Genomic DNA, 27,705 nt, shown 5'->3' with positions numbered 1-27,705 from the left:
GAGTCTGATTCGCTTTTGTTGGCTTTCCAGCGTATAAAACGTCCACGATGGCGGTCTTGAGTGGAGTTATCGCTTTGAGCGTTGTTGCACTGAGCTGTGCAGTTTCAACAGCCAGCGCGGCGGCAATAGCAAACTCGTGCGCTACCGCGCAATCTGGATTGAAGTTTGTCATTCAAAAAAGTGGCACTTCTGCAACGTTCAACTGCCCTACCACGTTCGCAAATCTCAATCCGCAATACACGCCGGGCTCTCAGCAAGTATGCACAGGAATCGACTGTGCACAGAAAGTTGATCTGAGCACACTGCTATCGGACGCGGCGTTGAATGAAGTGGATAAGGGTGGCCAAGGCAAAGACTACACGCTAACGGTCAACACGCTGCCCTCTACGGATCAAACGCTCTATTTCCTGTGCCAGAATAGTCCCGTGGTCAGGGGAGTACGCCGGCTTGCAGAGGTGCCAGCCGGTGCTTGCGGCATTCAAATCATCGTCAAGGCTCTGCCAGGTGAGATGCGCTCTTGGGTACAGACTGACATGCATGAAAGTTTTTTCCTACGGTGTGTCACAGTGAATCTCCCCTGAAGCTCTCTTTATCCCGGCAGAGACTGTTGCTTTTACTGTCCTTCAGACGTTCCGGTTTGCTCGAAGAAAGATCAGACCCTCGAACTGCAGGTGGGCGAGGCAAATTCTACTGCGTCCTTCATCTGCGGAGGCGACTTCAGTGTCAAGCCGGATGACGTAACTAAGGTACTACAAGGAGACAACTGCGACACAGAAGCAGAATTGGCGGCACTGGTCCCCGGGGCGAGTCGCGCAGTCACCGAGGAGAACGGAGTGAACAAGCTGTCTGTGACTAGCCTTCCAAGTCAGCAACAAAAGTTGTGCTACAAGTGCGAAGCCTATAACAACGATGTTTGCAAAGTTGTTGTAACAGTTGCGCAGACTGTAACTTCAACTTCAACTAAGTCGGACGCAGCATCTGTTGCTGCTCAAGCAGCTCTTGGAGTTCTTCTGGCTTTTGCTGGATTGGCGCGTACCGCCTAGGCCCATTCAGTGACGCGCCGCTCGCATCCCGTTGTGTGCGTTTTCGTCTAGAATGTGGATGATGAACAGGGCTGACCTGATCTCTCATGATGTTGTTTTGGCCTTCCCTTGTGCGGGGCCACTGAGCAAGGTCGGGCGCGTTCGAACGCTGTATGTTTAACATCGACTGGAGTCAAAACGTGTTTGAAAACTCTTTCGAATCGTTCTACCACTCATCCTACTAGTATAGACGAGTTTTCAGGGAAGCGCTGAAGGCTCACATCGTCGACACGTCCTTACTGACCACTTCTAACCGGCATTAAATCTGCGACGAAGAGATTACTTTAGTGCTTTCCTCATGCACACCCCGATAGCTCATACGTAGTCCTGCCAGTTCTCACTCTTTCTTGTTGAACACTTCCACCCAGCACTGAACCCTTGAAAGAAGCGCATCCACTGCTTCCGTCCTTTGCTCACACGCGAACATACGCTTGCTCCTATATGGAGCTGCCAATAGACTCATATTTGAATGGTCGATTTTGACTTCTTCGTCGTCGATCTCATCCTCCGTTGGACAACGCTTCCCTTGTTCCGGCAAGCTGCCTTCTCCTTGACGTGAATCTTCAATAATCGAGCCGGAGTTGAAACTATCAATAGATTCTTTCTGGAATGTTCGGCACCAGGTTTCTTCGGAGAAATTTATTTGATGATGGTACCGGCCGTGCTCCGCGACATCGTATTTCCGATGTGGGATGCAGACGGTGGTCCTATCTTCTTTAGGTGGCCACTGGCCACTGCAGTCGTCGCTTCCATCATGAAGCGCACAACCGCCGTGACCAATCCGTTGCAGTTCTTTAAGACCCATGTCCCTTGCCTCCTGAAAATTCGATTCTCCAGAGCTCTCCTGACGCCCTGAGGTACTGGATGCACGCGCACCGTCGGCACTGGGGGACTCCACATACCCATCCACAGATTCACAAACATTTTCCAATTGCAGGGGCATCGTGCTGTCGGAAGTTCCATCTCCATCTCCGGTGCAAAGCATAACCCCAACGTCGGGGACTCCTGGCATCTGCGGCACAGGGCGGCTTTCCTCTTCATATATAGTTTTCGCGAACGGCAGACTCGGCAGAGCAGTCGAAGGCTGTTGGTCGGAAGAAACCTTGGCGAAACCGGCTTCTGCGCATCCGTCGACGGTCTTCTGCTCAAAGGGTGGTTTTTCAAAGTTGTTGACCGCGTAAGACCTTGTGTCGGAATTATGGTCCCGATCGTTCCCGACACAGGGACCATTCGAGCCACGGCCAGTGAGCCACATCCATGCTTCGGCGCGCCGTCGCCTTAAACTTCTTTGTAGTTTTGCGTTTCCAGTTCGCCTTGTGTACACGTCCAGTACAGTAATACTTCCTGCCTTGATAGTATTGCCGAAACGACGGCCGCACAACGCCTGCAGGCACACACGAACAATGTGGGTGTTAGAGGGCGGCGCTTCAATCATTCTTGTCAGCAAAACGCGATGGTAGAAAATGAAGGTGTAGCACTTCTCGTTAAACATCACTTTTCAACCTGAAGCGGACTGGAAAAGCGTCCGTGCAGCCTGCGCAGTACCAGCTCGTCTTTCGTCTTGCATCATACAATCGATCCCTACAACTCGATGTTATGGCTGACGGGAGCTGCTCTACTTGAACACCAACACAGAGACTTCAAATCCAAGGAGCTCGAGAACAAGACTGCCATACAGTCTCCGATGTAAGCGGCTGGCACATACTTCAAATCTGGTAGAAGATAATACTACACACGGGTAACTGCACAGAGTGAGCCGAGTTGTGCTGACTCCGAGGTGTGTGTCCTCTCACGCGCATTCTGCGAGGCATCGTTCTTTATGGTAGTACTGGAAACCCTCCACTGGTGCCGCGCCGGATTCGCTGTGTCAACACCTTGCATCGCTAATACGTACCTGCAGAAGCTCTCGTATTGCGCAATCATGCGTGATCACCAAAACCGCTAGAGAGCCGCTTCTCTCGCTGCCACGTTCAGCGTCTAACTTCTCGCTGCTGTGGCGCTCGGTTCCAAGTCCCGTGATGGACCGCGGGAGGTGGCTTCCGCCAAGCCACGCCGGTGGTTGACCAGCTTCGAACGAGGTTCCTGGTGGAAGCCACGCTCCTGAAAGCATGCTGGCTGCTACGCACTGGGCCACTGTCCGTTTCATCAACAGAAGAACTTTGCAGCTTCCCTGTGATATTCGTGCATGACCATTATCCCACAGTCTCCCGGCAACACCTGCTTCTTTTCGTGTTCCTTCCTCGAGCGATGCGAGAAACGTTGTTCCCCGGCGCACGGTTACATCCGCTGGCGTGCCGTTTGTTACAGATTTGATATCGAGCGGTGCTTCATCAGCCTTGCTGTCCTCTGGTGAGCTCTGAGTTTCTACCTCGCTGTGGCTCGGATACGGCCCGATCTGCTCCAGCAACGATACCAACAAGTTGCCACTCCACTGCCTCCAATCGAACCCGCGAAACAACGCGACGGTCCGCGCCGTTTGCTCTTGCACAGTGGAGCTCCTGCCACACTTTGCTGCACTGGAACGCTCACTGCGATAGTTTTCCACGTGCTCTCCCTCGCAGGAATGCTGGACAGCGCCGCATGTGTTCCGGAGATCGGTTCCACCTTTCTCTTGCCTCGCTGCAGAACAGATGGAGGAACCAGGAGACCCAGTAACTGGCACCCCCGTCAAACATGCAACTGCTCCCGAGTTGCCTTCGTTGCCGGTGCCACTGAAGCCATCGCTGTCGTCATTGCTGCTGCTAGAATCGTGATTGCTTGTTCCACTTCCGGTAGAACTGAACTCGTGGCCACCTATTGGCGAGAGAGACACAGAAAAACCGGCAGTGGCGCATTCGGCCATCCCGTTAGCGAGAGAATGCACTAGCTCAGTCACAAAGCGCGAGGCGGCGCAACGCAGGTTACACCCGTCATGGCTTTCTACGGCGCCATATTCACACCCTTGGCTGTCGCCCTCCTTGGATGCTAAGCACGATTTGTAAAGGGATTTCTGCCGTTGCCTAAGGCTGTCAAAGTGCTGTCGCGTCTCAATAGTGATCAGAGCGGCCCGACACCGACGAGTCGCACAGCGACGCTTGCGTCCATCCGAAGATGGGATTTCCCCACGGGCAGAGGGGCTGGCACCTGAAGGAGTTTGACGATGTAAAATGGGACTCAGTGTGGGCGGAGACCCTGCACCTCGCTTTGCGATCTGCAGCCTGCGCTGATGCGTTCCTCGGCGATTCATCTCCTTCTCTAGTCCACCACCATCTTGAAAAATCGGCAGCAATTCCGCAGGCGGGGTGCGCTGCTCCTGCTCCTGATTAGCAAGGACCTCCATCACAGAAGACATCGACCGATACAACTTGCCCATGCGCCAATGTGACAGCGAACCTAGCTCAAGCCTTCTTTTCACGTCCTCAAGGTGGTTTTTACATGCGCGGTTTGCATAGATTCCGTGGTATGGCAGAGGAGGCCACGACCAGCGCCGGTGTACGTTACGGGGTCGGATGGTTCCTGCTCGAAGTCCCGTACAGGGTGTCTGGCTCAGAATACAGCGGACACACCGTGTTTCTCCACACCCCTGACGAAAATACTGACTGTTAAACGCATCAGGGGTTGAAGCATCCCCTGCGTTCGCTGTGCGCTGGGGCTCAACTAAATCTTTTGCCTTGTGGCCACCAAAAGCAGTGGTTCTCCCTGCGAGCAATGGCCCACCGGCCACACTGTGGATGGACCTTCTTCGTTGCGCATTGAGCGGCTGCTTATCCGCCGGCGGCGCTCCCATTAGCCATTCCAATTGGAGCTGCCGCCCACAACTGGCGGTTTTCATGCTTGCGGCACTTGTGCAGTGATCTACACTGCCTTGAGATCCTTGCGAGGAAGAAATAACGGTGCCGCTAACTGCTGGAGCGCGGCTATCGGGTTCACCGCCGATGACGGATTGGACACCCGTGGAGATGTCCATGGAACGCCACGAGGCTGTCCCAGTCACCTGCAGCAAGCCTGCAGTAGTTTCATCACCTCGGAAATCAGGCGGCCATAACGTGAGAGAGCGCGCGTTTGTCTTGTTCCGCCACGTAATGGAGCCAACATGATCCCGATCACGCCCGGAAGCCTTCAGATGTTGGAGGTCTTGACATTCGCAACCACAGCCTGCTTCGCATCTGCGACCGTCTTCGTCGCCACACAACTCTTGCTGCCATGCCATTTCAGGGCATATCTTCGTCTGTCTGTCGGTGGCGTGGCCGGATTTTTCTCTTGACGCACAACGCGATTGTGAAGTCTCTTTTTCAGTGTCGAGATGGAGCCTCTCATGAAGATCAGACAGCTCCTCTATCTGCTGAGGGCTGCTGAAGGCAAATGTACTCTCTACATCAATTCCTGCGCCCCCAGCACCAAAGAAAATTGCTTTTCCGGTGGTGTCGTCCTCTCGAGACCGCGCTAACTCTCGCTGCTTGTCGCCGGCTAACGCCTGGCGGTGGCCCTCTACTTGAGTCGAGGCCAGCACATTTGTTGACGCAAAAGCACTCTGCCGGCCTCCACTACCGCCACGGGTCAGCCTCTGCGATCCCTGTGACATGCTTGAATCCAACTGCTTAATGTCCGCAGCCGTTGCCTGTGTCACTGCACTGCTGCCCACATGGTGAGCACCAGCCATTTCAGCTTGATTTTCCCTAGCGTTGGCCGCCATGCCCTCGTTGATTATGCCACAACCAGACTTACGGCTCGAGCTGGCAAATTTCGCCGTTTCATCAAAAAAAAGAAACTGCGTGAACATGCTCTTTTGCTCCTCAGACAGAGGCGGCAGTGGCTGGACATTGTGGGAATCAGTAGCCGGCGAAACCGACAGCGGAAGGAACCAGTCGTCTGCCCGAGCCTTAGACAAAACCGGCGCGCCTTGCCCGTATGTGACACCGGGGGCTGCAGCCGCCGGGTTTGTGGACTGGAGCGCGAGGATAGACGCGCCAGGGCTGTTTGCCTCTGTATCGTCGTCGTCGGCGTCCCTATGCCTGGCGTATGTGCCACAGCGGGCGTCCTTGAATGCCGCCGAATACATACAAGCATCGTCTGCGTCTTCTACACCGTTAGCTAAACCTGATTTACCAGGCTGACCACGCCTCGCAGTAGTCCCCGTACTTGACCCTACCGTCGTCTGCGGGTCGTCGGCACTGTTCTCCTCAGCGTCAGGAACCGCAGACTGATGTACAGTATTCGCTGGCGAACAGCTTGATGTCCCCTTCGAACCGCTAGTCGTTCTTGCTAGTGTTGCACCTCCTACCCATGCCTTGTTGACGAGGGATTCATCGCCTCGAAGCTCATAGGACATCCTGCTGATGGGCTGAACTGCCTCTGACGGAAGACATCTAGCCGACGCCTTCTTCGATTTTGCTGCCTTTTCGAGAATCCGGCACCCTCCAACAGTAACGCTAGGGAGCACAGCTTCCTCATGTTGCGTATCCACCAGAGAGCACTCACCCTGGGAGCAGTGCTCCTCGTCGTCTGTCGAGAGAGCATTTTGATACAGTGTAGATGCACATGACGCAACGCTCGAGAACTCTACTTCCTCATATGCTTCCCGTCCCAAGTCGGTTTCCAAAATCTGTTCCGTCGCTCTCACTGCAGTCCTTCGTACGCCGCATGACAAATCAGTGCCATCACAGATATGGTTATGCACCTCAGCCGCCTCAATCGTCCGCCCAGGGCCTGCGACAGATCGCGACTCATGGTCATTGTCTGCCTCGCCATCCAAAGAACCGGCAACACCAAATCTCTTCCGCCGCCTTCTCCGCCGTCTGGAGCGTCTGCCTGCACTTGAGGCAAGACAACTTTGGGTGCCCAGTTCTGGTGACTGCCCTCCTGAGGCCGGAGCGAGATAACTCCCCAATCGCTCACCTGGGGCCCCGGAATGGTAGTGAGCACTAGAGACGGACGAGGATACCTGAACAACTGAAAAATTGGGGTTTGCTCCCTCAATCAACAAAGGAGCATCACCGGCAGAATGCAACCCGTCACTGGGCCGGCCACTATTGTCCGCTAGAAGCATCGCAGCTGCAGCATTTGCCGGCGGGTCTGAGCCTTCCCCGATTAGACAAGGCTGCAAAAGCTCAGTGATCACCGGGAGAGGAGATCCACCTTCCTCACAGGGGATGGAGGGTGACGACCGACGAGACTGCGGCGAAGCGAGTACGCTTGGGAGAGATTCACGCCATTTGCGGTAAAAGACACCACACCGATGCACCTCCAGCGCGTCTTCACGCATACTACCGCTGTCCGCACTGCCTGTGCAACAGATTGGTAGAGTAGGATTCATTCGAATGCCGTTTCCACAACTAGGACGTGTCATCAAGCTGCCAGGCACTGACGGCAGGGTTGCCGGTGTTCCTTGTGAACTCAGTACCATGCCCCTTTCGGAATTGTAGTTGACAACGCTGTGATCGACAGAAAGTTGCAAGACAGATATGCACGGGTTAACCATACGTTCCCAATGTAGGCTGTCTGCTACCGATGAAAGACCCAAGGGCGAGTCGTGGTGGGCCGGCAGGAGCGCCTTGAAATCGAATGCACTGCAGGAGTCACCCTGCGGCTTAAAGACCGTATTGGCGACAGCCGCAGCCATCCTTGGTGGAAGAAAAGACAGAGACGGCGCTGGGGGTTGATCCAAGCTGGTGTCATATCCATTCGTACAGGCCAGCAGATGCCCCGTCGACGCCTCCCGTCCTTCCATTGCAAGGGTACCCACTCTGTCGCCGCTTGCTGATCGAGCATCATCACTGAAACAGGGTTCCATCATGAGGGAGGCCGGACCGAGCTGCCGGCCCCAATCTGTAGCCATGCGCTCTAGGAGCATTGAGGACGTCATCACGGCCCGCCCAGTAGACACCACAAGCTCCCGTTTTTCACTCTCATCGGCGGCGTCTGCCATAAGGACGGCATTCGCCTGGCTGGGAGCAGCGGGAGAAAGCGGGGTCGACCCGGGTGAGCAAACTGCACTGATAGATTTCTCCGTTGCATTTACTAGCCACGGCACAGAAGACTGTGGTATGGGCAACCGTAGAGATGCGTGGGCCTCCAGGTTTTGGACAGCACATAAGCTTCCGCGTGCTATTGCGCGCTGCTGATCCATTGCTGCCTTCGCTATGAAGTCTTTCAGATCCAGGGTGAGAAGAAATTCACCAACGAGAGCTTCCAAGAAGAAAACAACCATACGCTCGCGGACATCCTCCAAGCTTTCCCCGCCTGCAGGACGAGATACAGAGAGGACCATGGCGTAACAGTAGCAACCCTCAATCAAGCGTCGGAGCATATACCGCGTCTTCGAAACTGCCGGTGCATCTTACATTTCCGTCTACCCCTACACATCTCTCCATGTGGCAAACTGCTTGCCATCGCCACCTCAAGCGCGTCACCCCGACTTTTCAAATATCCTGGATGCCCCTAGTTATTGTTTAGCCGCAGCACTTTATAGGAGTGCCTGACCGTCAAAGTGGCAGCCCACTACCCCAGCTAGTGCCACATGCTCGCGTGCCCCACTTGGCTCATGGGCTACACTGGGGCTCATTTTTGTAGTAACACCCAGTCCAAGCCTAAACCACACGATCCGCAGCCCAGGAAATATGCGTGACGCACCTGGAGGGCGAAATGTTTCCTTGGTAAAGCCTGCCTTTGTCGCTCTCCGCACAAATTCAGCATTTGATACGTTCGCGAGCTCGCCTTTCTTCCTGCTGTGCAACCTCCTGTCGTCTACGTACGGGCTTTCTCGGTTTACTGTAAGGATGACATTCTTCATTTCCTAATTGCACACAGACGCAGAGCCCTCTCGTCACTCAATATTCATGTTCAAGAGAACAGCCCATCGGTTGAAGCAAAAGGATGCTGAACATGATATGGATAAGCTAAAATGCCGTGGGTCCACTTTCAGAGAAGTCTTCGAGTATTTTGCCAGAAGTTTCTTATACTGCGACTAGTAAAAACCCTGAACCCCCGCTTGAGTGTTCACCCTGCAAATTAGCTTAGCCTGCCGCCACGTCAACCTAAAAAACACCTTCCCGGTGATTCGCCCACTCTACTCAGCAAACTAGCATTGCGACTCCAGTCGACCGGAACGGATAAGAAGGAAGATTGAGAGCCAAGTCATACCGTGTGATGCTGCCATACCTGACATGGAATGTCATCACTACAGTAGATCATCGCAAACCGCATAGGGCGGAGAAGCTTTGCGGCAGCAATTGCTTGCTTTTGGCCCTCGCTGCTTAGCACCTCAACGAGATCCTCTTGAATGCTCGCCGGACAGCCTGCGGATGAGCCTGTGGAAATATGTTCCACCCTCGCGTGATCCGCCCACGTCTCACTCTTCAACGTATTCCCTTCTGAATCAACCCAAAGAGGTGACGTTTGATCTGGCATGTTGGAAGAAACCGTGGACGAATTAGTTGCCCGTGGGTCTCCATCTCCATCAGACACGAGCTGTTGGACATTCTCCCAATCCTTCGAAGTGCCTTGCGACTGTTGTTCCTTCAACCGGCTCAGCTTGCCACAAGGGGAGCTCACACTCATCTCAGACTTCCAGAGACCCTCCGTTGCACCGTCAGCTGCCGAACCATGATTTGCGAGGTCAGTACGAGGGCCGCGTGGCGCACTGGCGCCATTCGCCGCCTGCGGCGTCTTGCAAGACTGGCCAGGCCATCTTTTGTCAAGCCCGAGTTGAGATCGAGGCACAGTCGTTGTCGCTCCGCAGTTCACTAGAAACACTTTCAAATGTGTTGCCTTCGGGTTCGAGGCCCGGGCACGCCGAAGCACAGACCTGAGAATGAAGTCACGGGTCTGGCGTTGTCCATGGTTGGAGCTTTCCGAAGGGCCTGAGCACGCTTGAGGGCGTGCCGGTTCTGTCGATCGGTTCCAGTCGCTTGGCACTGACTGCCCCTCACATGACTCGGTAGATGGTCGCGAACTGCTGTGACTGAGAACACTGGCCCGTCCTTTATGATAGCTAGCATGTCTGTTCACCGCCGGAGGGCCTCTACCCCGGGATGGTCGTATCACCGAGCTAGGCATACCACCGCGCCGGCAGGCCTTGCAAAGAGGTCCTGCCTCGCTGCGCGCACGGAAAGGCAGCGCGCGCTGCTCATGCCGATGAAGGCGCCATTCTTCGTGTTGGCGTGACCGGAGCCCTGTTCCCTCTCTCTTTAGTCTCTCAGACGGTGGAAGTCGTGATGATATCATCTGATCAATTTTATCCGACGGCACTGGCAGCTCCTGGGGGTCAACCTGTACAGCATTCTGCAATTCATGATCCTCACTGGCTTTTATCGGATCCAATGTATACGCGCTGTCAAAGAATTCTGCGCTGTCGGTTGCGGCGACGACAATGTGTTCATGTTCAGGCAAACGGGGAGTTTCTTGATGCTTCTCCAAACCGGCAGACAGGGAGGTCCCTGCGCTGCTTCCCCACTCGTCGGCGCTTGCGGCTGTCTCATGCTGATTAGAGGAAAAACTGCATGGACTTCGAAGACCACTACGGACCCCTCCCCCCGTCGTGCGCCATGAGCGCTTGGCCGCCCCCACTTCCCAGGACGGTGCTGGCGGGGGACGGGGCGGTAGTGTAGAACCTGGCGTAAGCTTCACAAAGCCGGTGCATTCTGGTCTCTGACGCTTGCCACTCGACATGCCCGACATACGGCTGAACCGAGTCTGTGGACAGTCGTGGGTCTCTGAGGCTTGCCGTCTCGCATGCCGAACGGACCCACATTCTGCACGCGCTGCAATGGTGCTTCCTGCAAGCGACCCAGACACATTTTGGATGCGTCACTAGTGTTGCGGATAGAGAATCTACAGCGACCCCCAGATGACGCCGCCTCAGCCCAGTGAGTGTTCCCAGTCAGTCGTCGCAAGCACCCCGGACTGCTGCCACCTGCCACACCCACGAACATAGTGCTTGTCCTTGCTGTGGACAACGCCCTGTCAGAGCCTCTTCCTCACGTGTCCGACCCTGACGGACTGTGGATGTCGGTGGTGTGACTCTACGCTGGACCCTGGTATCTGAGAAGCAGTGCCTGTTATTGTTCACGAAAGACATGCAGTCGGCATCCGCGGCCCGTAGACGCGGTGTGAAAAGCAACAACGTCTCGCAGAAACGCATGGAAAGAGGTGAGATGCAGTCATGTGATCGGATGCTGCTGAAACCAGTACAAGTATTGGGGGGTTCCTTTCGGCTCCTGAGTTGCTTTTTCTGTAGGGGACGACGGGCCTTGGTGGCTTGAGACTGACAACTGTAGTGTGAAGAGCGGCCCAGCGCAGGTCAGTGGCAAACACGTACCATCTTCGTCGGCGGCGCGAGAAATGAAGGGCACCGTCACTCCGCGTTCAGACGAGCTGTCGAAAGGTCTTTGATCAGGTCCTTCCCCGGCATTCCCAGCCGCGTTACACGGCGGGCGAGCGTCTTCGGGGAGTGCAGACACAAGATCGGATGGTTGTCTCTTCTCGTCAACGGGAACGCTCACGTCTTCCGCAGGAGGCCTGCACACTTTTACGCCGGACGCGAGGTCGCACGGGCCTCGTGCAGCATGTGTTTCCCGTAATGGCTTCCTTTGACGGTCTGCAGTCGCCCTTCGTTGCAGGGTGCCGGACACACGAAAATCTGACAGCGAACGACGGCACCCACGTATTTTGTGAAGATCAAGTCCCGCCCCCACAAGCCGCGCACACACGTCCTTGCTAGAAGAAGCAGTTGCTGCAGCTGGCACCGCCAGGGGACCATGACACAGAGACGGCACGTCACTGTAACGCGTGTGCAGAGGATTACAAGCCGCGCTGTTGGCCTTTGTCTCAACAGAGTGGGGAGAGACATGCGTTGTAGAATCGACCGCTTCCCGCGTCGGCACCGGTCTTACTGCCAGACAGAGCGAGGACAGAGTGTCCCTGCGGTTACTGGTACCAGCAGCGTCGGTCTCGCCCTGGTCTCGAGACACAGCATTCGACTGCGTCCTGTTCCGTGAGTCCAAGCGAGGCCCTCCACGCTGAGACTTGTAACCAACACCGCAACATTGCTGCTCGCTGGAGCGAGTGTGTGCCACTTGCGAAGGAGAGAACGTTCTTCGGTGTTCCATGATGCAGCCCTCATCTGGATGCCCACAGCTACTGTTGAACGCACTCAAAGGCGATGCGCATCCCAGATATACCGCAGAATGGAGAAATCAATCGGCGACCCGACGAGACACGTCGGACACGATGTGTGTCTCTAAGAACGGTGTCGGTGGCATGGCGAACAGAGACGCATGCCGGATAGATCTGACCTCCACCTCCAACCCATCGAAAAAGAAGAGGCGGAAGCAATTGGAGCAAACTTTTCCGGTTTAGAATTTATCAGGCACCGGATCGTCACAACGCTCGCTTCCACTCAGTTAATGTGAGCAGTTAACGCAGACAGAGCGCCTCTAGAGCGTGCCCACGTGAGCTGTTCTACCGCACAACGCAGGAACGCGACGGACTTTATGCGGTAGTGGTCCGGTGTACTGGGCTGCCATCCAGAATGTGGGCTTGATGCCTGATGACCCACCGACTCACGGCTCATCAGCTTCTTTCAACCCCCACCTGCCGAGTAGTCTTGCTGAACGGCCATAATGCCACCGTGATGGTTGAACGGAAGCGTATGGCCGTTCTTGCCGAGCGTCTCAATTCGTTATTGCGCGCTAGCCCCCCTCGGGTTTGTGTATTTGCACAATTTACAAGTGTGGCGATATGGAGGCGACGCGACGCCGCCAATGCGAGCATGTCTCGAGGTGGGCCAAGCTGTGCGAGCAGATGGTCGCTATTGATTTGAAGGTATGTCCTTCCGCTGGTGCATGTCAACAACAGAAGCCAAACGGAAACTGCATCACGCGAATCACAAACTTTTTGTTGGGGAGGGTGGGAGGGTTGGGGGAGAGTGTTAAGCCAATATGCATATCGCAACGAAGGTCGTCTAACACTTCATATCCACACCCCACAGGAACTGTGCTACTGAGGCAGCGGACCTCCCTGTGCATTCACACCGCCGCGCCTGAACTAGAGCGAATTCGTTGCGCACAGATTGTGAAGCTACGGCTCAATCTCAGTAAGCAAAGACTTTTGGTCTACATTATGGTGGAACAACAATTACTACACCCAGATTCAGTGGGAGCTGGGATCTACTGCAGCGACATGCGGGGTCGTGATTGCTGTATTCCGTACATAGGAGAAGACGGAGTGCCCAAAAAAGACATTGGCCACTCCAGTTTTTTCACCTTTGCCGTGACCTCACACCGCTGCTACATGCGCAGACTGCGGAAGAAGATAAACGCTGTCAGCCTTAGGCGCTCGACGCCGTGAGATAGGTATATTGTCCCTGCGGCAAATTCAAAACAGGTCAGGAGTATCCTTCGCAGGACAATGGTGGTGAGTTAAATGGTGCAGCTGTGCTGGCGGCCCGTATAATCTGCCTGTTCCGAGTAGTCTTGGCTTGAAACAAATATCTCGTGCGAGACACTGACGACGTCGCTATTGAAAAATGAACAGCTGGGCAGGACGTGGTACAGAAGGCCGATCACGGGTCCCTTGAATAACGGAGAATGCGGCACCCATTTTGGTTCCAGGTCACGTTGAGAAGGTTTCACAAAGCCTAGAGAGTTCTCAGTTTCTTCAAAGTGTGCCCAGGCCTTTCGTCTGAATTTGTGCCGGCACTACCATTGCCAGACGGCGACAGGGAGTTTTTCGAAAGGCGGCATACTGACATTTGGGGTCCTGTATGATCTGACATGAAGAGTTTCGTGCTACCAATTTCACAACGGGTTTAAGGTTAAGAAGTTAAGGGGCTGCAGGGGTCAGCGGTGCCGGGCACGACTCGTCATATTGCGCTTGAGGACGACATGGCATGGGACATGGCACTGTCGTAAGCGGCTGTCCTTATAAAAGCCGTCAGTTCACTATTAAAACAATTGTCGGTCTGCATCCTGATATTACTGGGTCAGTTGCGTGGGAATGCTGAGAGGATGCAGAGTGGTGAAAAATGAAAAACAGAGGAAGCTGGAGAATACGCGAACAGTCAGATCGGCTAACGCATTCATTTTTTGCTTCAAAAATAAAAGTATCGCTGCTCTGTAACTGTACTGGTTCGTTGAACGGGGGGCATTGACGTTTTAAAGCCGTCAAATTAGTGGCATCACGCTGCGGGGAAGTAAGCATCAACTAAGAGCATCGCCTGGCCGAGTTCTCAGGGACTGGCTTGGTGGTTAGATACGGGAGATTTCCACGTAGGCCGCAGTGCCCAGAGGGGAGAACCTATACGCCGCACAACTATCTAGGGTCTTCCTCAATAGTGATGCCTCAATCGTGACTGGCGTGGCCTCAAAAAAAAATGGCTGCATGCTTCTTTTTTCTTGAGCCGCCCCTCGATCTATGAGCGCCATACCGGGCTTGCAATGCAACGACGAAACAATTGTGGGGGCTTGCCTCCCACAAAAGTTGGTTTTTAGTGTTTTTTGAAGGCAGCGTTATGCTTGACCCTATTTCCGCAAATGAATCCGGATGACCGCTTGCGGAAGCAAAGGTGGCCGCGTTGCATCGATCCAGTGACCCGCAGCCTGTGACTCCTCACGCGTATCCAGAAGCTAGCAGATTATCACGCGGCTTTTCGCCGCGCTCTAACATCCCTCTATCACCAGTCACACATAAGGCGGTGTAAAGCTGCGAGAGGGTTTATATTGTTGTAGTAGTGACGGACACATTTCGCATCCGTTTTGGAGCTAGTCTGTGATTGACAATGGTAGAACCTGGAGAAAAAGAGTTGCAGCTGAAGGCCGTCGTCGGTTTCAGTGGATCCTTGCCAAACGGACTAATACTTCATCCAAATCCGACGTACCTAATCTGCGGATTAGGCTCCGCCATCGTCGTTCGAAACGTGACAGAGAAATCGCAGAAATTCCTGCAAGGACACGACAACAAAATCAGTTGCATTGCTCTGAGTCCATCTGGACGGCTCATAGCCTCAGGCCAACGCACACATAAAGGGTTCCTCGCCGACATCATTATCTGGGATTTTTTTCAAGCCAAAGAGCTCCACAGGCTCCGGTGGGACTCTGCCTGGCACTGGTATTTTTCACGTCGAATTCGGTATTTGCTTTGGTTCATAGTGTTTCCACCACACGCTTGTCGGTGTAGATATGAGAGACTCCCGGCGTCACTTTCCTCTATTCCTGTGATGTCACTCGAATGGCTTAATTGGCGTACACCCGAACCGCTGCCACCCCCTGTAGCGTTTCGTACTTTGGTTTGTCTTCACATGCCCCTTCGCGAGGTCAGTGGTGACGCTTGCTCTGCTTCTATCTTGCAGCGGCAGAGCAGAGTAGAGAGCTGGCACGCAAGAAAAGGGAGAGAGCCACTATTGGCGGCATGACACGGATTGAGGGCTCTGTTTCATGCTCAGACACGAAGATGTAAAATGGATATGGGATGTGCCTCGGCACTCGCGTATCTCACAATCCGCATCTTGACACACACACTTGCCTCTTCAACCCTGTTCCGCGGTTTAAGTAATGCGGAAACGCATGTGATCTTGCATTTGAGGTAACATTCAGTATGAGTGGCATGAATATTATACGCGATTGAGGAGAATGACCCGCTGGGAGAACACGTTTTTAGGGCCGTAAATGCTTGGCCACGATTGGAGCACCATTGAAAGATGTAGCATCGGTGCATGAAGTCGGCTTCCACTCTGCACAATTCTCCGATGCTTCAGGCTGCATAAAGAATCTGTCCAGGATCTTGCGTTTTCTAAAGATGAGACCTACCTGGCGACTCTTGGAGGCCAGGATGACAATAACTTGGTTGTCTGGAACGTGGCGGACGGAAAGGCAATCTGCGGCACAACAGCTGCAGCGGACGCCACGCTTTGTGTCAAGTTCTTCAACAAAACTGAGACTTACCTGCTCACCGGTATCAGATGACACTAAATAACAGCAGCACCCAGTCTCGCGACATGGCAAGCAGGCGACGCCTTCGCATGGGCTATTCTGCAGTTTCGTTCATTACCTGCCCAACTATGGCGCCGCGCATTGGACGGACTCCAGAATAAGCCGAACGTCAACAGTTTCGTGCCTGACTGGTATTTTCCTTTCTCTGCCCGGTGATGCAGCGGGCTGTTATCATGTCAGGATTTGGCAGCTAGATGCCAAGAACAAGAAGCTTCGACCCAATGAATGCCAGCTGGGGAAACTTCAGCGTGTAACGCAATGCGTCCTGATCACGCCCGACGATTCACTGGCGTACTGTGGAACTCAGTCGGGTACTCTCTCAATTAGTTCACATCGGTTTAACGGATTCCTTGAACACTGAAACATGAGTTGCCTGGTGTATGAAATAATTCTGCGAATGCTGCGATCCGGTGGCAAATGTGTGCCGGTTACCGTTTGGCAACACTTACGGCATACCCAGTGCCTGCATACATGTACGTCGATCTCACATGCTGCCAGAGAGGTGGCACTCTCTGAGCCATTTGGAAATGCCTTTCTCATCCAATTTTTAGGACCAGGAAGAAACGCGACATTTACTTTCTTTGATTCACTTGTTATGAGATTCGTTTATACGCAATGGGATAGGTGCCAAGAAGAGCGGAATTCGGCGAAAATGCGTGGCCTTCTAGGATACCAGTGCTCACTCGTCCTCTGGAGTTTTCAGCCTCGTGACTTTGATGATTTTGTCGTGTGGGTCGGCAAACCCGGTTCGCGGCCTTCGGCGACACCAGCGGCGTCCCCCCGTGAGTCTGCAGCGCCCTTGTCTGCCGTGTGTTTCGAGCAGGAGATGTTATGGAGATCTCGCTCCGTCACGGATTATATAAGCGGTCGGGTCCCACCAACGGCGTCTTTCCTCGAGGAATAACAAGTGGCGCACACCTCCCAAATGGAGACATGCTCATCGGGACTGGTGAAGGCATAATTGCAAAGATAGAAGCAGAGTCCCTCGCCACGAAAGGAACGTGCCAAATCCTTGGACCAGTGACTAGCATTGTGGTCACTCCCGACCATCAGCATTTTTTCGCGGGGACCAGGCAGGGTAACATTTACTGGGTGGACGTGGCCTCGCTGACGCCGGACATCCGGTACACTTGTCACTCTGAGAGAATAAACTGTGTTACCTTCCCTCAAGACCTTTCTGAGCTCTTCGCCACAGCGTCGTTGCATGAGATTCGCCTCTGGAATGCAAGAACTTATCGAGAGCTACTGCGAATCCAAATCCCTCTCGTGGAATGCTACGCAGTGGCATTTATGAGTGATGGAGAGTCGATCGTGTCAGGCTGGTCCGACGGCAAGATCAGGGCTTTTCTACCTCAGTCGGGAAGGCTGATGTATGAAATCAATGATGCGCATAAAGATGGGGTGACAGCAATTGCCGGAACCCAGGACAGCAAAAGGATCATCAGTGGTGGGATTATGGGAACAGTCCGCGTGTGGAACATCGACGGACTGAGCCGAAAGATGCTTGCAAGTCTGAAAGAACACAGAAGCCGGATTTGGTCGCTCCAGTTGCGGAAGAATGACATGCATGTAAGTAATTCACAGTCAGCGACAAGATTGCCCTCAAGAAGCGCGTGTAACGAAGCGGCATCACCGCCTGATAGCCTCCGAGTTGGAGTGCAGTAGGAGGGTGCAGCAACTGGCCTTCCGCAACGAAACAGCCGGTATGTTCCGTCGAGCAGTCCTAGCCTACTGAAGCCAGCGTAACTTTCACGTAACAACTGCAGTTCACTGTGCCACCCCCTGTTTCCGACATTCTCAGGCAGTGTCTGCCTCCGCGGACGGAAGCGTTATTGTGTGGGATCTCGCAACGTATACTTCTGTTATGTCATTGGTGGAGAACACAATCTTTAAGGTAAGGAGTGCGGAGGAGTTCGAGGCACACCGAACAGCCGGACCTCGTCGCTGAGCGAGCCCGAAGAATACAGTCGCGCGACGGCGCTGTGACTCGAAACGCGTTCTGTAGTCTTTTCCTGACCACTTCATCTGCTGTGTATTATTCTGTGGAGAGGCGAGCGCCTCTAAAATAGTTGCTTCAGCATACTACAACTTCCTCTACTCTTCGCTCGCAAGAGTGGCGTGGCCTCATTCGAGTGCGTTTTCGCAGAGCATAGCGTATCACCCTGATGAAATCCAGCTCCTCGCGACTGGAAGCGACAGAAAAGTGCACTTCCTGGACACCTACGACGGCGGCAAGATACGCGATATTGAGGCATCCGACAAAAGTGAAACAAACTGCCTGGCAATAACGCGGGATGGAAATTACTTTTGCTCAGGTAGGGGAGGCCTGGGATGTACAGTAGAAGCTAACACGGAGGATCGAAGGGTGTTAGGTGCCCCAGCCATGCCAAACCAGAGGGCATCTCACAGGCGCTTCCTCTGGGAAGACCCCCATATCGAGGAAGCATCCATATACCGAACAGTGCCGCGATACTTCTCACCGGTCCGCAGAACACTGGTTTCGTATTCTACGGTTCGAGCTAGCACATCTTCCTCTTCTGTAGCGTTCGGAGTTGTGCTTGTGATCGTGATTCTTGGGCTCTCCAGACATTTGAACGCCATGTACAGCAGTCACGAATAAGCGCATTTATTAGTAGTCTTGCGTTGTGTCTTACTTGAGCTTGGTGCGTCTCGCATATGACGGTCTGTTTTTTTGCGCATCAGGAGGCGATGATAAAATGCTGCGGATTTGGGACTACGAGAGCGGTGAACCCCTCTACCGTGGAACAGCGCACACCGATGCAGTCACTTGCTGCTGCATCAGCCCGGATCAGACGACACTTGTTTCTACCGGGCAAGAAGGAGCAATATTCGTGTGGGAGATTCCCAAGGGTATTAGGTGCTGCAGCCATGACAAGCCAGAAAGGCTCCCGCATGCGTCCCTAGAAAAACGTAACCACACGTGACTCTTGTCCGCTTGCTATGACAATGTGTCCCTCATTAAGGAATGGCCGTACATTGTCTGCTCTGGACGAGTCTCATTGTCCTTCGACACTGCGTATGCGATATGAAAATTTGTCCGCTTTTCTGTCGCGTCTCTTTTCTCTGGTGCTGAAAGTACACATTGCTGAAAAGCGATGCTCCACATCCTTTTGAATGCACACCAACTCGTGGCTTGCCCAGGCTCCGTTCATGGGTTTCCTATATTCTCCTGTCCCGTCTGATGGGCTCTCCACGAATGACAATTCCGCTCAGTCAGCTGCCATGGGTCTCGGGTAAGAACTGAAAGGAGGTGTGTTTTTGTAGTACGCCAGATGAGAGCTAACTGGCGCCCCACGACACGCGAGCGTCCTCTTCCCGCCGGCCCACGGTTCCACTCTCGTACAACGCAGTGGACGGGCAGATAAATTCACTGTTGTACTAGCAGGCCGCCACACTGCCGCAGCTCACAGTACTTCTCAGACCAATATTTAAAAGGCTGTCCCGTCTTCAGCATCTCACACTCATGGTGAGAGGTGCTTAATTCAAAGGAAGCGCCGGCGACGGCATGGATCATCCTCATGGGCTTCGGCCCACCCTACTGGGCGGACTGCTCCGGAAAATCCTTTTCGTGCTCCAGCATCCGGCAGAATGGAAGCCACAACCGAAAGACTCCTATTCAAGTGAGTGAGGAGGGAAAGACTTCTTTCGGCACTTCTCAGCAACCCTTTTATGAGCGAGCGGGTGGGAGACCACCCCCGGTGTTTATCTGCACGTGATCCGTAGAGTGTTGTCGGCGTTCGTCGAGTTCTTCCCTTGAGAAGAGCCCGCGACCCCGCCTCTGCCAAGCGCTGCATTCACGTTCGTCCAAGTGCTGCGTGAAGTCTGTCTTTCTGCTCGAGAAAAGAATATCGGGGTGTTTCTTCATCATCTACCCTGAGAATAGTGGCGCAGCCCTCCCTGTCTCCAACGACCAGGACCGGGCAGTTGAGGGCAAACCTGCGGCATGTGTTAGCACAAGCACAACGGGGATCAGCATGGTAAAACTACATCAGGGCTGTTGAAAAGGCCAAGCGAAACCCCAGCATGCTGTTCCATTCATTGGCTGCCCGCGCAGCGAGATCTCAGATGCATCAGAGCGGGTGGCGGCAATTCGTCTCGCATACGACGAGGCGATTCTCAGCGTCTTTAGTCTTAGCCACACACGACAATCCAGAGGGGTCGGCACATCTTGCGGGAGTGCAAGAGTTACAGTGCCGGTGGGATTCGGCGTATAATACTAGAATACTCTTTCGATTTCCGCTCACCGGACTGCAGTAAGAAACCTCCTGGTACTACTGCATTCTGTTGCCAGGTAGTGAACCACCAGGGGATCCACCGCTTGTCTAGAGAGATCCCAGAGCTCAACTCGTCCATCTCCCATACATGCGGCAAATCTTGTTGAATTAGCAGGGCACCTTATGGAACCAAACACAAGGGATGCGTGGTTACTGGCAATAGAACCATTCCACATGAACAAGTTTCACGGCACTAGAGGACTGAGCATAAAAAAGTGGTAGAACCGAGACCGTGAAAATTTTTTATCTTCATACTGGTGACGGATGCGGGTACACCTACGGCAGCATTAGCACGTCGTGGCATTACGTCTTCCTCGCAAGAGACTGTATCGCCCCGCGTCTATTACGTCGTCAAAGCTGATAACCTTGTTACGAGGTACTTGGAAGGTATTCACTTACCACGAGAAATCAGTGACAGCGCTGTACTGCGTTGAGGGAAATAGCGTTGCAACCGGTGATTCGGCTGCCTTCACATTCCACAGCCGAACTGTGCCGTCATCCGAGCAGCTCGAGAACACATCGCTATCGAAAGGGTTGTACCGAACCTGGGTTCAGGGAATGAACAGGAAGAACGATGAGCACCTATCTTAGGCAGAGTGTGGGAGCAGAGGAAAACGTCCTAGTTTGATTTTCAAAAAGACCGCGTAAGCGTAGAGGCTGTGGTAACGTTACTCGGACAATGGGGCACACGAGGCAGAAGAGAACTGATGCATCTTCTGATGATGGATGTGGATCTTACCCGATTGATAGGGCCGGTATGTCCGACGTAAGTATCAAGGTACTGCTCGTTGTACGATGTTGAGCATCTGTGAACGAGGCCCTCGTCGGTGCCGACAATGTAAGTGGATGAGTCGTAGCCGCTGATGTCCATGCATAAACCGGCAGCGTACATGAATACGACGCTGTCATTTGCCTGGTCAACGCCGCTGCTGGCCCAAGTTGTTAGAGCACATGGGTTCGCTGCGCGCTTCATCGACATCATTGTTGTCCTTTCCAGAACTAAGGCGCAAGACAGCCGTGCACACATGGGCGATATCATAGATTATAAAAAAATACTCACGTGGCCTTCCCGCTGGGGGCACCGCGTCCGTCGCTAAGCACTCAACAATAGGGATGATGTCCTGTGAGGCAAGGGGGCGGCTTTCCACAAGATCTTGCACAGTACCAAGAAGTGAAGCTCACAGAAAATGTATGTACACATTATTTCGTTCTAAGCTGGACTCCTTCGGTCTTCTGCCCGAGACACGCACCCGCTGCGCTGCCGCAGGTCTGAAAGATCGGCGAAGACGGGAGGCGTAGAGTCAGAGCTGTCCCTCACCTTTCTTCATGGTCCACTGATATACCTTGCCGTCCCCCCCGATGGAGAGTAGCTGCTCTCTGGGGACTTTCTCCAACCCTCGGTCAACCCAGCGTATATCCCACACGGCATCAGTGTGGCGACTGGATGCCTGTGGTAAGACACAAGACGTGAAATCTCAAGGTATTGCCGAGTCTCAACCGTGGTAATGGCACTATTGGGAATACTAACAGAGCGGCCTACGGTGCTGCTACGGCCGTCTGTCAGTGCAGACACTGAAAGCGTTCAATCAACCCCTTCCAGGGTACTGCGTTTCGGGGCTGAAGGCAGAATTTTTCCTCTAGGCATCTTCCGCATCTATAGTATCTGTGAGTTCACCGCACATATTATTGCGCATCTCTATGTTAGCACCCAATGGTAGTTCGTGCAGTTGTGACCATTTCACGCACACTCGCATGCCGCAAAGCAGCCTCTCCTGGGGGCCAATAATGCATTGGACTGCCTACCTGCATTGACAAAACTGAATGACTACGCAAGACGGGCTGCTCATTCGGCTTCCTCAGGTCCCACAAAAGGACGTGCCCGTCTGCCATGCCAGCGGCGAGGAGGTTCGGATTGAAGGATGAAAAGCTCAGGGAAACTGCACCAGAAGGCGTGCGAATTCGTCTCTCCGGGTGAAGCGGATTTCTCAGGGACCAAAACAGAATCCAGCCGTCTGCGGACAATATCGCAAGGTGCTGCTTGCCATAAGGCGCGTACTGGAGGCCTCCTCCGAAGGTGACATCGCCGGATCGCGCTAACGCGGTTTGGCAGCATGTCCAAAGGAATCAGAGGTCAGCGCATCGACTGCCTGGCTTTGTCTGCGTAGCAGCTACAGGGCTATCAATCGCATGTCACTAGCATGTTTTGTCAGGTCTGGAAGCTACGCAAAAGCTTCCGGGTTGGAGGCTTATGTGAGATCCGAGCTTGTGCTAAACCCCGCGAACGTGCTGCGATGAGAGATGGTGATCGGGCAGGTGGAAGCTGGCTAGACTCAGCGATTCCTGGTAATTCGGATTGGCGTTTGACTCGCCGCCGCTGACCCGATGAAGCTCTTGTCTGCGCAGCGGGGCTCGTTCCATACGCTACTGCCAGCAAGTCTTGATTTGCAGGATTCCACTCCATAGTGGAAAGACTCGTTGACGAGGTGAACGCCCGACCATCAAAATCGAAAAGCTCTCTAACGCTCGCAGCCGAAGACGGTTGCCTTGAGGTTTCCTCATCTTCATCTGTGAACTCTTTGTCGCTGCCGCCAGCGTCGTCGTCACGATCCTCCGCCGCACCACTTGCGACTCCTGTGGTCTCATCGCCGCCCTGCGGCTCTGCGTCGGCCTCAACCGAGTTGGTCTGCAAGTTCCCTCGGATTTGCTGCACAGCCACTGCGGACGCGCACCACCAAAGCGTCAGCAAAGCAGCCACCACATACAAGGAAAGAGGTCATGCACGAAGGGCGCATGCAACAGTTTCTGATTCAGTCTCGCACGCTGTTCTTCCTCCTGGCAGCGTCGTACTGTAAAGCCACGCCCACAACCCACAGGGCACACCATACACAAGCGATGCACTGACTGTGACGAAGAGGGCATGCTTCCGTCCGAATTTGTGAGGAATACAACACGGGATTGGTGCGACGCACATGGGGTGTGCATCACGTTTTCACAGGCCTTCTCGCGCCTGGATATTGACGGCTCAAACTACACTCTGTTACGCAAGAGATGAAGACTCCGCAGATTATCGTCGCTCAGGCGAATGGAGCAACCGAGCTATAGTGAGCGTACCCTCTCCTGCTGTTGACGATGGGGAGCGGGTCACCAGCCTATCCACTTGTCGGTCCGCGGTCTCAAGAATGCGACTCTCGGAGAAAAAGCTGCGGTATGCCATGTGGTCACTGTGGTACCGGGTCTGGGCTAGCATCCTCTCTATGACTGTCAAGCTGCTGTGGAGATGCTCTGGGAGGACTGCTTCCTTTCCAAGCTGCCAGCGGAGCCTCTCAAGCGGTGGGCTATCCCCTTCTGCTGCAGTCTGCATAATCCACGCTGCAGCGTGCGGTTGTTCGTTGATGCGAATGGAAGGGCAATGTCGCCGTGCGCTTCTCGTTGAATTGCCACCCTGTATGATGCTCGGACCCGCTGTGTCGGGTCGCAGACAGCAACAATATGCACAAGAGACAAGAACTTCGTGATCTCGTTTGCAGGACATGTGCCCCCGGTATCGACGGCACCACCCTCTAACAGAATGCAGAGCCAATCACGCGTTCAAAGTGTCTTCGCCTAATATGCCCGTAGTCAAAGAAGTCTGTGTTTCTGCATTGGCCGGCCAAGGGGCCAGGAGAGAAGCCCAAGAGAACTACTACTTTGCAGTTTCAGGCCACCGCTCAGCGGATCTGTTTCACGCGCCTAGGGCGGGCGCTGTCCACGCAGTGAGCGATTGCCCTACAGCAGACCACAACTCGAGAGAAAGCATCTACTGCAGTTCGACGACAAGAAAGGCGAAAGCCTGCGAGCTCCAACTAAAAAGCACTAAGCTTCGCCGATGTCCTCAACAGCGCGAACACGACACGTGTTCTGTGCGGGTTGCAGTGGCAAAAAGCTGGAGAGCCCCATGTGGTGAGCCCGCTGTCATTCAATGGCCAAGCTCTTAAATGCTTGCAGTCGTGCTACGAAGTGACTCAGCACCCCAGGGCGGCTCCGTGGCAATGCCTGTTCTGTGACGCACGCGTTACCCGCCAAACCAGTCTTCCTGCTTGCCTCCCGCGACACGCCCCTAGTCGTGAAGCCGTCGTTCCTTCTAGCCCTTAGCATCGTCGAGCCTTTGGAAAACGAAGCAGCTGTCACGTCCTTAGGAGTGCCGCCCTCGACGACCCCTCCCCATTCGGCGCCTCTTCGAAACGCTAACGTTGCATCAAAGTGGTAGCACGCCTGCGCCGAGGCCTTATTGACGTCCAAAAGGCTGCCGGTCATGCGCAAGCCTTTCTCGGTGTAACACTGGGCTTCCCTGGCCCAGTGATGTTGGAGCTCTCGGACGCTACAGACGCACAGCAACAAACGCAGAGCACATTTTTCAAAGGTCATTTACGGCAGATATGCTGGGGCCTGCAGGAGTACAGAGGTTGATGATGGCGTGAAAGAATAACTCGTTGCTTGACATGCCCGGACTACAATTTGGCTGGGCAGCTATTCGACGAGCTCTGGTAACGCGACTGGATGTTCACACGTAAGCACGAACTACAACGAGCTTGATAAGAGAGGAGAACTGCGGCAGTGTCTCTCTTCCAGTTCTGCTGTTTTGCTGAACTTCTGTCAAGAACTGAGGGAGCGGGGAGCACGTTCACAAAGTTGCTCCTACCGAGGAACTGGGAAAGAGTTGAACGCATCGAAAATATCCGCAGGGCTGGTGCTTGCTCCCGTGGACACGGGGGCGGCAGGCACCGCTGAGACTTCCTTGTTCTTCTGATAAAAATTGAAGGTCTGCGAGTGGTTTGTCACGTATTTTTCTGTCAAAGACTTCGACGCCGCTAAGTCCTCGTATTGTCTGTTCCTATCCTTCAGGCGCCAGTACTCCTCAGTGTCGACTACCACAACGAGGCCAGGCTGGCAGAAGTAAATCTCTGTCGCTGTCTCTCGTAGAGTTATCTCCACCTCCGTCTCCAGAAGCTCTTCGCCCACTTCCGGCGCATGACACGGACCTCCGGGGGTGTACAGAAAGGCGTCGTCTGTGCGCACAGGACGCTGGCCCCTTGTAGATTACTCTGTCATAGGGAAGATAGCATTGCATTCAGCGTGCTGTGCTGAAAACGGGGGGCTTGCAATCAAGTGGCCGCTAGCGTACGTTCATCCTCACCGACTCGGTTATTGTCCTCATCTTCGTCGGCATCGGCGTTTGGCACAGAACCTCCTTTTTCGTCTCCGTGCCACTCTTTTCCAGGTTGACCAGCCTCCTCCACTATCCAGTAAAGAGACAGGTAAGCAAATAGAAACAATACTCATGAAATCAGATTCACTGCCGCCCACGTTAGAGAGGCAACGATACACCAGTCGCTTTGAGTTGGGTTACTACTGGGCGTTACATTCACCGGTCTTCTTCAACATCATTCGGCTTGTGGAGGTACGAAGCTGCGGCAGACGTGCTTGCTAGAAACGTAAGGAGCATATTTATATGCATAGTTCACTCTTGTATGATTTGTTGTGCTGCGTAGCTCGGTGCGCACAAAGTGTTTTCGCCTGCCGGTGGTGCGACGTTCAAGCTACTCTGCATCTCGTGTGTTTCCTTGGCCCCACTTTCGCAGAGCGGCCTCAACTCGGACTTACAAATCTTATCCACATCAGTTGCATCGCCATTCTGTTGGCAAGGGAACGAAACCAACGGCTTTGGCGTAACTATTTTGCCACCGAGCAGGACGTGAATCTGTCCTCCTCCTGCATTGAATACACAGAGAGCTCGGGCTTCCTCACTCGATCAGCAAGCTCATATGCTTTCGGCCTGCCTGGGTGCGCTGGGGCAGTTTCTTAGCCTACCGTGTCGTCATCCTATCTGGCATGCAACGCCTTTTCCGTTGATCCACGGGAGAAATCGGCAGGATGCTTGCTTCGCAGTGGATCAGCCCTTCTCCACTACCAGATAGGAGAGCACGAAAGAGGCGACTCTCGAAATAGGCTGGGTGCCTGGACTACGTTTTCGTATAGCTGCGTAGAGAGTGGCAGCGAGCGCAGTGGATTGCTTCCCCGTCAGTCCCGTGGATGTTCAGGGGCGTCTCACCCACAAGGTCGCTCTCTTTTGTGTTCCTGATGTTCGACTGATTTCCTGAAACTGTGAACGCCGACTTCCGTATCTGGCTGATGTTTTTGGTGCTGCGGCTGAAATTCGCCGAGCCCTGAGCGGACGGCTTGACTCGCAGGAGGGAACTGTTATCGTGGCGTTCTTGATTCCTCTTGCCTTCGTCGCCAGCGACCGCCTTGCTCGGGACGTTCCTGGCAGGCTCCACCATCATTTCCGAACGAAGCCATTGACGGGCGGCTTGCCTTCCCGCCTCACGCGGCACTTTTCCCAATGTTCTTCGAAAATCCAGACCCTGCCGGGCATGAACAGACAACCAGCCAAGCATGTAGTAAACCGAGCTGAGTCTTAAGTGCGGGAGTCGCGATCGCGCGGCTGAGCGGATCGGTGCGCATCACAGCAGTTTTCGGGCCGCGCTTGAACAACACAACTCTATGGTAGCACTGTTGCTCAATGGAGGACCTACGACACCACCATCACTTTGTGTTTCATGGTTGGCGGCCGCCGGAACCGGCGATTTCCCCGCGCGTGGAATAGCCGTGGTCCACAGCTGCGTACAGGATTGCTTGAGCATCGACGCGTCTGGGAGCCCCCTGATGTCCGTTGGAATGGAGTGTGGCTTGAAACAAATGCGAATCACAAACGGACAAGAGCCTCTCTGCGTGGCTACGTTTGAAGGCTGGCGACTAGTGAACAGCAGCGTGTAAACTTCCGTCCCATCAAGAAACATGAAGTGCAGTGGCTTAGCCGCACACACTGCCGCGAGAGAAAAATTCTGACATTCTGCTTGAGAATTTGCGAGTGATCATGCGAAAACAAGCCTTCACTTGCCGTTGCACTGCAACTGTACGAAAGCGCTGCCCGGGGCACCTAGCCTTTACGCACCTTTATCTGCGCACCTCGCTTTTTGTGGGACCCAGGAGGCTACGGAAAATCGAGTTTACAAACAGACCCCTTGCAGTTTCAGTTTGTGCTTTGACTTCGATGGCCTCCGCCGGAGAATGCACGCAAGCTGCGGTGCAAGGGCAAAGTCTTTGAACAGACGCAATTCACATGCGCGTCAACTAGGCGGCATGAAGGCAAAATGTGGTCTCGAAAAGTGTTCGCAGCTCCCTACACGCATCGTTTTAGACTTTGCGCAATAACTAGTTAGCGCGCGTAAGCAGGGGAGATCCGGTTTGGTGTTAGTTTCCCTCGTGCGCAAAGTAATACGGGTATCCACGTCGTGCCCATGTTGTGTGATTGCTCTCAGCATCCGA

The 27,705-nt window shown here is 53.9% G+C and overlaps 4 protein-coding genes across 4 annotated transcripts; 2 read left to right on the top strand and 2 right to left on the bottom strand.

Annotated features, from left to right (window-relative positions):
• Positions 1-47: 47 nt before the first annotated feature.
• BESB_084440 (SAG-related sequence SRS28) lies at positions 48-1,043 on the top strand (the record flags this gene model as incomplete). The annotated part of the gene is made up of 2 exons (XM_029366794.1): positions 48-504; positions 628-1,043. 2 exons carry the CDS (start codon positions 48-50, stop codon positions 1,041-1,043), a joined length of 873 nt encoding a protein of 290 aa, XP_029217254.1.
• A 376-nt stretch (positions 1,044-1,419) lies between these two features.
• On the bottom strand, positions 1,420-12,180 carry BESB_084430 (uncharacterized protein; the record flags this gene model as incomplete). Its single annotated transcript, XM_029366793.1, has 7 exons — positions 1,420-2,466; positions 2,977-6,912; positions 8,092-8,300; positions 8,691-8,853; positions 9,219-10,834; positions 11,377-11,576; positions 11,951-12,180. 7 exons carry the CDS (start codon positions 12,178-12,180, stop codon positions 1,420-1,422), a joined length of 7,401 nt encoding a protein of 2,466 aa, XP_029217253.1.
• A 2,655-nt stretch (positions 12,181-14,835) lies between these two features.
• Positions 14,836-18,990, top strand: BESB_084420 (flagellar associated protein; the record flags this gene model as incomplete). The annotated part of the gene is made up of 7 exons (XM_029366792.1): positions 14,836-15,143; positions 15,811-16,007; positions 16,207-16,356; positions 16,869-17,614; positions 17,847-17,939; positions 18,192-18,360; positions 18,749-18,990. The coding sequence occupies 7 exons, from the start codon at positions 14,836-14,838 to the stop codon at positions 18,988-18,990; spliced, it is 1,905 nt and encodes a 634-aa protein (XP_029217252.1).
• An 870-nt stretch (positions 18,991-19,860) lies between these two features.
• Positions 19,861-26,660, bottom strand: BESB_084410 (uncharacterized protein; the record flags this gene model as incomplete). The annotated part of the gene is made up of 13 exons (XM_029366791.1): positions 19,861-20,002; positions 20,740-20,885; positions 21,080-21,339; positions 21,659-21,788; positions 22,144-22,352; positions 22,720-23,055; positions 23,103-23,186; positions 23,452-23,802; positions 24,396-24,697; positions 25,019-25,385; positions 25,514-25,615; positions 25,981-26,088; positions 26,429-26,660. The coding sequence occupies 13 exons, from the start codon at positions 26,658-26,660 to the stop codon at positions 19,861-19,863; spliced, it is 2,769 nt and encodes a 922-aa protein (XP_029217251.1).
• Between the last annotated feature and the right edge of the window lie 1,045 nt (positions 26,661-27,705).

This window comes from Besnoitia besnoiti, chromosome VIII, assembly GCF_002563875.1.
Source record: "Besnoitia besnoiti strain Bb-Ger1 chromosome VIII, whole genome shotgun sequence".
NCBI classification, from domain to species: domain Eukaryota; phylum Apicomplexa; class Conoidasida; order Eucoccidiorida; family Sarcocystidae; genus Besnoitia; species Besnoitia besnoiti.
This window is presented reverse-complemented; position numbering and strand designations above follow the sequence as displayed.